Below are 10,021 nucleotides of genomic sequence, written 5' to 3' on the forward strand. Positions count from 1 at the left end.
AGCAGCATTTTATAACTGAAAGCTTCATCGTGAGTTCACAACTTTAATGAACTTTGTGCTGTTGTAAAGATTGAAAGTGAATAGCTAGTGTAGATGACATTAGCTACTCGCAAGCTCCAAATGACTAGCATAGTTAACTTAGTAGCGCGATGAATTAGCTCATTTATACAGAGGTTCATTTCATTCTCCTGCCTGTGTCTATTTCGACATGTTGCTGCTGTGTGAGCCACCGTGGTGCCTTGCTGTAAACCAGCCAATCAAAGCAAAGCTCATCGGATTATTCATGAGTGCCCCGACAAAAGAACAGCTTCATTTACTCCCCCCCCCCCCCCCACCCCAAAGTCACATACCCTCTGCGTAGACACCAGAGAACTAATTAAAATGCTGAATAAGTGCATTCTATGGCTCGTTTAAGTTTTCCATGCTTTCTCTTGGCACAATAAGGCAATAATGGAATAAAATGTACAGTAAAATGAACTTACTTTCAATCTTTTTAATCCTCACTTCCCAGGGGATGAATAGCACCAGTATATTGTATAGAACTCTCGAAATCTTCTTTAGCAGCTGCGAATGCAACAAAGCATACAAGATTTAAGGAGGGATCTTATTACGTTTTCAAGGTTTCTGCATAATTAAATGATTAAAATGTGTCGTTCAGAGCGGTTTAGTGTGACATTCACCGACGTGGTGGTGATAGGAACCAGACGTTCACGTCTAAAATCCCCCCTCACAGAAAGTTAACACATGAAATGGTTATGAGTGCACTGCCTGACACCTGAGACATTGTTTGATGGTTATCAGGTAAATGCAGGTTGTTTTAGGGCCAAAATAAATCTCAGATTTTAAGTATAGAAGGACATTATAATGTAACACTTCTACTTTCAGGTCAGAAGCTGGTAATAAACTACCTGCTTATTATTACTTATTAAGCAATTACCAGACTAAATTAAGCATTTATGAATTATGCATTACAATTGTTTGCACAATATGATATGAGCCCATTACTGTGCCCTTACTAAACCTTATCAAGGCAATAGCTGGTAACTAACTTTGATTATTAATACTTTTACTAAGACAGATTCAAGACTGCGAGCAGTTCACCCTAATACTGTAGTATAATCATCCAGTTAGTTACCAAGTATTTGTTTTTGTAGCATTATTTTAATTATTTAATTATTATTTATTTAATTATTATCAATATTGTATGCAAATCACCAGAAGACACGTGGAGATTCACATGTAAATAAAATGGCTATATTTGTGTTGTGGACATGGTGACCCCTCATACCCATCACTACCACTGTATAGAAATTCTAAGTAAATCTATGATTGGTGGTTGGTATAATGTAGTGGGTAATACCTCTACTACACTGTAGACTGGCGAAGCACCCTGCACTATACCAATACGAGTCCTTGGGCAAGACTCCTACCACTACTCCTTCCCCTACCTGTGTAAAACGATCAAATTGTAAGTTGCTCTGGATAAGAGCATCTGCCCAATAATGTAAATGCAATGTAAATGTAATTTCATATCAAAACAGTCTGAATATCTTTGTTTCAATCTACGTGATTGAAACATGCAGATGTTCCCCTTTAATAAATCGTTTTAATATGTGTGATTGTCTCCAGTACACTGCCTTTAAGATAAAGCCATCAGGTAAAAATACAGCTTCTTTTCCTCTTTCATCTCTCTCTCTCACACACACACACACACACACACACACACACACACACACACACACCATTCTATAATGGATTTCATGATGTGTTTAGCAGATGTGCCTCAATCTCAGGGATAAGACAACAACAACAAAAAGCACACATTCTCAAAACAAATATGACTTATTTCTGATTTCAATATAGCATAAAGCTATCAGCATAATTAATAATTCATCATTGGGTCCACTTGCTAAAAAGTCAATTAATTTTAATGGTGCTTGGGTAGCCTTGCCGAATGCCACTGGAACATTTTAATTAAAATGGGCCATAACACCAGGCTATAAATCTGAGCACAGCATCGGAGCATCAGAGCAAAAGAGAGATGGAGCAGGAAAGAGAGAGAGAGAGAGAGAGAGAGAGAGAGAGAGAGCCATAAAAAGGTGCAGGACCTTATCCCAGCTGTTTGACAACAAATAGAAGAGGAGAAAGAAGCACTAAAGTTAGTGTCAAGACTCAATGCTTTGCTGTTCTATTCAAATGCGGTTGTGTATTTATATATTCATTTATTTATATTATATTATTTGTCATGTGAAAATGTTTTTCTTTCTGCGAAACAAGACTGATTGAGCAACGATAACTTCTCATCAAATGAAAATCATAACAAATTACCTTCTCTTCTGCTTACAAACACTAATGTGGTGCAGATGGAAGGGTTAGAAAAAAATCGTCACCTTGCTTCAGTACTACTACTAACAACAACAACAACAACAACAACACATACATTTTTATAAAGCATGTTGATAATTGTGACTTCTTTTTTAGAAATACCTTGTTCTTCCTCTCACTGGCCACATTATTAGAAACACCTACCTTGTTCTTCCTCTCACTGGCCACTTTATTAGAAACACCTACCTTGTTCTTCCTCTCACTGGCCACTTTATTAGAAACACCTACCTTGTTCTTGCTCTCACTGGCCACTTTATTAGAAACACCTACCTTGTTCTTGCTCTCACTGGCCACTTTATTAGAAACACCTACCTTGTTCTTCCTCTCACTGGCCACTTTATTAGAAACACCTACCTTGTTCTTCCTCTCACTGGCCACTTTATTAGAAACACCTACTTTGTTCTTCCTCTCACTGGCCACATTGTTAGAAACACCCACCTTATACCTCCAATATGTAGGTGTATAAATACAAACTTTAGTCCATCCTTTACTGCACTTTTATCATTCCTCTCTAAAGCATCCACCATTTGTCAGTTTCTGACCACAGGACCACTGCTGTTTAGGTATTTTTTGGGATGGTGGTCCATTCTCAGCATCAGCAGTGACACTGGCATGGTAGTGTGTGGTGCTGGGATGTGTACCCAAACACTGTACCGCTGCTGGTATTTTTACACACGTCAGTGTCACTGCTAGGTTGAGAGTGGACCACCCCTAAAAACAGACACAAAGCAGCTCTGTGGTCAGCTCTGTGGTCAACTGAACAGTAATTTTGCACTAGAGCAGTGTTGTACAGCTCCAGTCCTGGAGAGCCAGTGTCCAGTATAATTTAATGGGCATCAACAGATGAGCTACAGTCTCTAACTGTACACTAGCAAGACAGAGCTACAAGAGAGGAGTTTCTGATAAAAGGGACGCTGAGTGCAGTTCCAGGAAAACAAAACTTACAGCTGAACTGAGCCCGGATAAAAATTTGTAGTGATAAACATACATCTGCCCCTGCAGCCTGGTAGCCTCGAGTCCTGGTCAGTCTGCCTTCATACTTTAACACAATCTCTCTCGCCTGCCTGAAACACAAACACAACATAATATGATGTGTTTATTTTCATGTTTAATTGCGTATATGCTATAGAAATGTCCTGGTTCTGTGAATTGTGTAGCCATTACATAGACTTCCATTCATTTTCTGAAGACTTACCCAAACCTTAGCCAGTATTACTACTGATGTATCCCTAAACTTAGCCTTCCACTCACTTTGAAACATTATGATTTTTTGTTGTGGGGACCAATTTGAGATCCCCAGAAGGAAGAAAAGTCCCCACAACATGAGTGTGTGAACAGGTTTTTATTCCCATTGTGGCATAAACCTGGTCCCCACACACACAAACACACACACACACACACACACACACACACACACACACACATACACATACACACATGCAGATGGTCAGGATCAGCAGTCTGGGCCATAACACATTATTCCCTGTGATCCTAGCAGGGATTTATTGCAGTGGTAGGCTCTGATGAAGCCATTAATACTGAGCTTTACTGCCTTACAGGCCACATCAGTACCGTCGGCGTTCCTCAGGGATACGCAGCATGCTTTTAGCTCGGTTTTCCCTCAGTGGAGGTTTACGAACTAAAAACCTGTAAAAATCCCATTCTGGCTCTCTCCACAAATGTACAATAAACACATTACTGCGCTACAGCATGGCATTATCTGGACTGTGAGAATGCGATGACGTTAAAAAATGGGAAAGGCAAACGAATATTAAGGGCTCAGATGGGAATGGCTTGTTGAAATATATTTACAGCATGGTGGATTACTTAAAGCCTGGGTATGAGTGGCCAAAGCTCAGTAACATCCACAAAACCACAGCATTTACACTCTGCTTAGGGCTGGCAATAAACTTGTCACCTCTCAGGGACAAGTTACAGTGCTAGCTGGCTGGTCAGCATCTTTTATTATTGCCAGGTCTAAATATCACAGACCTTGAGATGAAACAAAATGGTGCAGACACTGACAGGAGCATTTAACAATGCTGGAAGCAACTAAAATCAATCTGTGGTCAAGTTACAACAGTGAGTGCAAGATAATACGTTAAATATATGAAATTAAATACATTTTGTTAATTTTTTTGAAAATGCTCTTGGATAAACATGTAAGTAATACATTTTCTCACTGTCATGCACTATATGTCCAAAAGTATCCAGACAGTTTTGCTTTGAATTGTACTGCCAGCTTTGCCCTGGCTATAACCAGCTAAAGAGGACTTCCACAGATTTTTCAACATTTCTGCAGATGGATCAGATGTAAACAATGTCATTCACAGTGGTTTGGTGTGAAATGCTCCATGAGAAACTTTGAGTCAGAATTAAGTTAAATGATACTTTTTTAATCCCACAACTGGGGAAATTCCACCTCCCATCCATGAAGTGAAACACCACATACACACTAGTGAATGCACACACACTAGGGGGCAGTGAGCACACTTGCCCGGCGCGGTGGGCAGCCCTATCCACAGCACCCAGGGAGCGATTGGCGATTGTCTTGCTCAAGGACATCTCAGTCATGGACTGTCGGTGCTGGGGATTGAACCGGCAACCCTCCGGTCACAGGCCCAGTTCCCTAACCTCCAGCCCACGTCTGACCCATTGCTCATAATGGTGGTGATAGGATCCAGATGTCAACATCTAAAGCTCCCTCACAGAGAGATATTACATGAATAAATGCTGAAAGTCTGACACATTATTTTGGCCTAAAATATTTTTTTTTATTCCCCAAAGAAAATATTTTTTTCAGATTTTTCCTCATAAACAGTCCCTATAAAGCTCAGAAGACGTAGGTTCACTGGTGGTTCTGGATAGTAAATAAAATGTCTATATTTATGTTGTAGTCATGGCGACCCCTGGTTCCTATCACCACCACTGTAAAGACATCTGAACCATTTCACACCAAACCCACTCTAAATCACCCTGTTTCCATCTCAAACACTCAATTATGCAGAGATAGAGGGAGTTTCCCTTTAATAGAAAGAACACTACACTTCACACTGTTTAGCAATGACAATACGAATGAATGGATCAAAAGAAATGATCCAAAATTACTTGAAATAAAATCTTGTGACATGAATTTACATTTGAATTAAGACAAATTTTCCTTCGTGCAAAATTAAAGTCGGAAATACAAGAGAGAAAAAAAAAGAAATAAATAAAAGCATGAATGAATGAATGAATGAATGAATGCACTTTAATGTAAGACATCCTGTAACAGCTTATACACTATAGAGTTAGTGGTGTAGCTGAAAGTAAAGGTCTGCATCTTTTAGCATCCAGCACTGCTTGTTGTATATCTCTGTATCTGTGAGGGGGCTTTCTGTGTGATGTTCCGTGCCCCTGCCCTGTGAGTACCCTCATCAGTCACCTAAATGTAGGAATACACATTACAGTCAGGATGTGACCTCAGGAAACCAGAAAAAGCGACAGCCCAGTTAATGAAATAATGACTCAGACGGAGCAGCTGCTTCTTCAGGTGCCGCGTCAGAAATACGGCTGGTGCTCTTCCACGCAGAACATTAATTGTTATATTCAATGCATCAGTACTTTCCCCTCAGTCAGCATCAATCGCCACTTAAAAGCATCTAATGAAATAAGTGTTGCAATGAAGAATTGAACTAAGCCTAATCTCAACATATTAATACGGTATAATAGTGATTTAGTTGTTATAACAACAATGCAATTGCTAATTTAAGCTTAATGATAGAATCGACTTGAATTATACTTACAAATATGTGAACAACTCAATTAGGCAACATGTTAGAACACAGGATTTCCTTAATCCTCCGTACTTGATTATCTAACATGCTTAGATTTATTTTTGCAATGCAAAATAAATCATTTCAGTATTTCCCAGATATATTTACCCTCAACAGGGACTCACTTTAAGACTTTGAGTTTGCGCCGTATTGGCCACGGCCGCGTCCGAATGTTGGCGATGAGCTCCTTCTGCACCTGAATGTTCTGGAACAATTCTTCTGGGTCGTTACTATCCACTCGCTCTTCATCTTTATCCTCATCGTCGGAAGGTCTGGCAATAAGAATATTCACCCAAAAGAAAAAAAAAAAGATGCTTTTCTTCTTATAACCTTTACAGTTTTTTATTCAAATGTAAATGCTTTCTAATGCATGATAACACATTCACATCCACCTTGATAAGAAGTATTTCTGAAAATGGCACTAATTTATGACCACGGATGTTATCATGGTATTAAGCTGTCAAATAAAAGGCTGACCTGTTGTTAACAGTGAAATTGATTGTCGCTGTTTGTGGTAATGTTGGTATTATTGTGACAGTATATGGCTGCAGTCTGAACATCCTTGCCTTTATAGATCATTAAAGAACTAAACATATAACACATAAGCCTCTATATATCTATATATTTATAGTATAATTCGGTTCGAGTTTGAGCGAATGTACTGGAACTAAAGCAACAATCTCCATATACAGCCGTATGCAAAAGTTTGGGTACCCCAGACAAATTATATATTTGCTAGAAGTTAAGATCAGTAAACCTTCCCTCTACTGCATGCTGCATGTTTTAAGGCTCAATTGTAGCTTTTTTTATTATTTATTAAAGAGAATAGCTTATTTTATTGAATCGAAAATATCATTAGCATAAGCCATTTTATTGAACAGATTTTTTAAAGTACAATTTGAGCCATAGCAGGAGAACGGAAGCTGAAAGTAGCTGAAATTTACTTTAGAACACTTAAGAATACAAAAAACCCAACATGTTGTTTCTATGAAAAGAAGGAGTTTAAATTTTATAGGATAAAAATCTAAAAGTGACTTGTAATGACGCCGTGGTAAAGCAAAGCATCTTCAACGCAGGCAGTGTTTTTCATTGCTGAATTTTTTAAAAATATTTTTGTCTTTTTAAATTTTTGAATTTAATTTTTTTTAATAGTTTGCAAACATCAATTGACCTTTACATGATGTGAACATTTCATGAACACTGGTGAAATAGAATGGTCCAAAATGACTTGGAAAATAGTCTCTTTCTATGAACTTCTCTTATAAGAATGTCCTTCTCCTATAGAGGTGCTGACTTGAGATGCAAGGTTTTGCTCAGATGATGACAATATGTAATATTCTCATCATGACACTGTTGTGAGTGATTATTCAATCTGTTTCCAGGCGTTCGTGTAAAGTGATCTTGTATGGTAAATTGATTTTACTATTTAAGCAGGTCATTTTAAATCCGTCAAGCGTTTTTCCATTAAACAAGAACATCTGACAGTAAAGTGGACCAAATTACTTAAAACAAGTTAAAATGTTTATTAGCAGTTGGATCTTCTAGTATGATCAAAAGATCTCAATGAAAATGATGTGGGAAATATTACACTTAAGGATAGGTAGTGAACTCACCCTGTGTTGTCCTGGTAAGGTGAGTAAATCCTCCTGCTGCTTTTCCTCATGCTCTTGTGCCGTTTGGAGGACATTAAGGGTCGGGTCAGTGCTGTTGTTTCTGTGATATCACTCATAGCTCTGGAGTTAAACTTCTCTCTGGGTGTAGAAGGTTCCTCAGGCTGTGTAAGCGTGTGTGATGCTACCTGTGTGATTGGATGCTGCACTGGATGGCTGCTTGGAGCTCTCTGCCAGTTTAAGCCAACGCACTCAATCCAATCACAGCTGCTTCAGTCTCTTAAAGGGCCGGCGCTGCCTCCCTGATATACACACTGCTGGAATACAGTTTCACCAGTTTCAGAGTTAGATCATTATTATATTATCACTATAATGTTAACTAAAAGTTAAATAGAAAATTACATGTTTTAAACAATATTTTATTAATCTTAGTAGATTTTGAACAATTCATAGTACATACTGAAAAATATTTGGTAGATACTGAATAATTCATAGCAGATACTGAATAATTAATGACAGTTACTGAATGATTCATAGTAGTTACTGAATAATAGCTGCTAAATAATAATCGATACTATTTACTGAATAATTCATAGCAGATATGAATAGTATTTACTGAATAGCTCATAGTGCATCTTCAGTAATTCATTACAGATACTGAGTAATTCATAGTTGATGGTGAAAACTTATTAGTAGTTATTGCTTTATTCGTAGTAGATGCTGAATGATTAATGGTAGTTACTAAAAAGTTGATAAAACATCACAAATAATTTATAGTGATTACAGAGCTATTCACTGTAGTAACATGAAATCCAAGTAGATGTTGAATATTTCATAGTAGTTATCGTTTAATTCATAGTATTTTATGATTAGTTAATAGCAGATACAGATTACTTCATTTATCGAATAACTTATAGTAGTTGCTGAATATTTCTTAATGGTTCTGCTAGTTAATAATTCATAATTGTTAATACATAATTTGTAGTAACTATGCAATTTATAATATTTACTGAATAATTTCTTTTACATATGGAATAATTCATAAATCATAAGTTAGTAACTTGGGAGTGGTCCATCACCAAGAAACGCCCAGCCTAAACTGACTCTGTGGCCAGAAACTGACCAGTAATGAAGGGCTAGAGGATGGCTAACACAAACTATGCCTCAGCAGGTGAGCTACAGTCTCTAACTGCATGGTGGATGGTGGACCTGCAAGAGAAGGGCTTCTAATAAAATGGCCATTGAGTGTACACAGCGATAACAAAACACTAAAGCTGGGGAATATCGCTTGAACATGTTTCTCTATCTGTAGCTTCATCTGCTAATTTGGCATAACACTGTAAATGCACAATAGAGTCATGTTTCATTATCTGCGGTTTCTTTTTGTATTGCAGTAATTGACTCAATAGATGTGCATCTAAGTGTCTAAAAAGAGAGGACATATCCCCTCTCAAATATGTTGTAAGAATTTGAAGCAGGTCCACATGGTTTAGTATGTCCAGTTTTCTTTGTAAGGGGGCCTCAGGGTGCACTGAAAATATAGAACATTGCTTTGTAGAAGAAAGAGAGACTTAATGCCCCCCTTTAGGAACAGAAAAGGGAAGCTCCAGCATGATAATATGGTAATGTGCCATATGCAGCTGCGGCTGTCCATCTCATTTTGCCGCCCTGTGAAATAAAGTGCAGCAGATCCAGGCTGGAAAAGTTTAAAATTGAGTTATTTTGGAGAGTTCTCTACAATATGTGAATTTCAGTGTTGATGTAGAAAGTCTATTTTTGGATATACATTTACATCTATAAGTATTTGGGCATTAAATTAATGTTATTTTAGATGTCTATCATGACATATTGGAGCTGAAATTCAATCATGATTATGCGCTTAAAGTGTAGACTTCCAGCTTCAATTTTTAGGTAGGATGGGAAGAGAAGAGTTTGGAGAAGGTGAGGAACTGCTTCAAATCTGTCAACATGGTGGAGGTAGTTTTATGGTGTCAGCATTAGGGAACTAATGCCCTCATATTTATTGATGACATGAGTGCAGACAAAAGCAGCAGGATGAAATTCTGAATTAAAGGGTTATATTATCTGTTCAGATGCTTCAAAACTCATTGGACGGCAACCTCACAGTGCAGATGGAAAATAACCCAAAGCATACTGTGAAAGCAACCCAAGACGTGGAATGTTCTGCAGTGACCCAGCCAATCATCTGAC

General features: G+C 37.9%; 1 protein-coding gene across 1 annotated transcript in view; it reads right to left on the reverse strand.

Annotated features, from left to right (window-relative positions):
• The window catches only part of LOC108428478 (transmembrane channel-like protein 3), a 40,661-nt gene extending 32,680 nt beyond the window's left edge, over positions 1 to 7,981 (reverse strand). The window contains exons 1-4 of the mRNA XM_037545207.1: positions 7,814 to 7,981; positions 6,326 to 6,472; positions 3,374 to 3,449; positions 483 to 564 (exon numbers count right to left, since the gene is read on the reverse strand). Coding sequence (XP_037401104.1) covers positions 483 to 564; positions 3,374 to 3,449; positions 6,326 to 6,472; positions 7,814 to 7,929 — 421 coding nt within the window. The 5' untranslated portion in view covers positions 7,930 to 7,981. The remainder of the gene's footprint in view (positions 1 to 482; positions 565 to 3,373; positions 3,450 to 6,325; positions 6,473 to 7,813) is intronic.
• Between the last annotated feature and the right edge of the window lie 2,040 nt (positions 7,982 to 10,021).

The sequence above is a fragment of the Pygocentrus nattereri genome, chromosome 15 (genome assembly GCF_015220715.1).
Source record: "Pygocentrus nattereri isolate fPygNat1 chromosome 15, fPygNat1.pri, whole genome shotgun sequence".
Taxonomy (NCBI): Eukaryota; Metazoa; Chordata; class Actinopteri; order Characiformes; family Serrasalmidae; genus Pygocentrus; species Pygocentrus nattereri.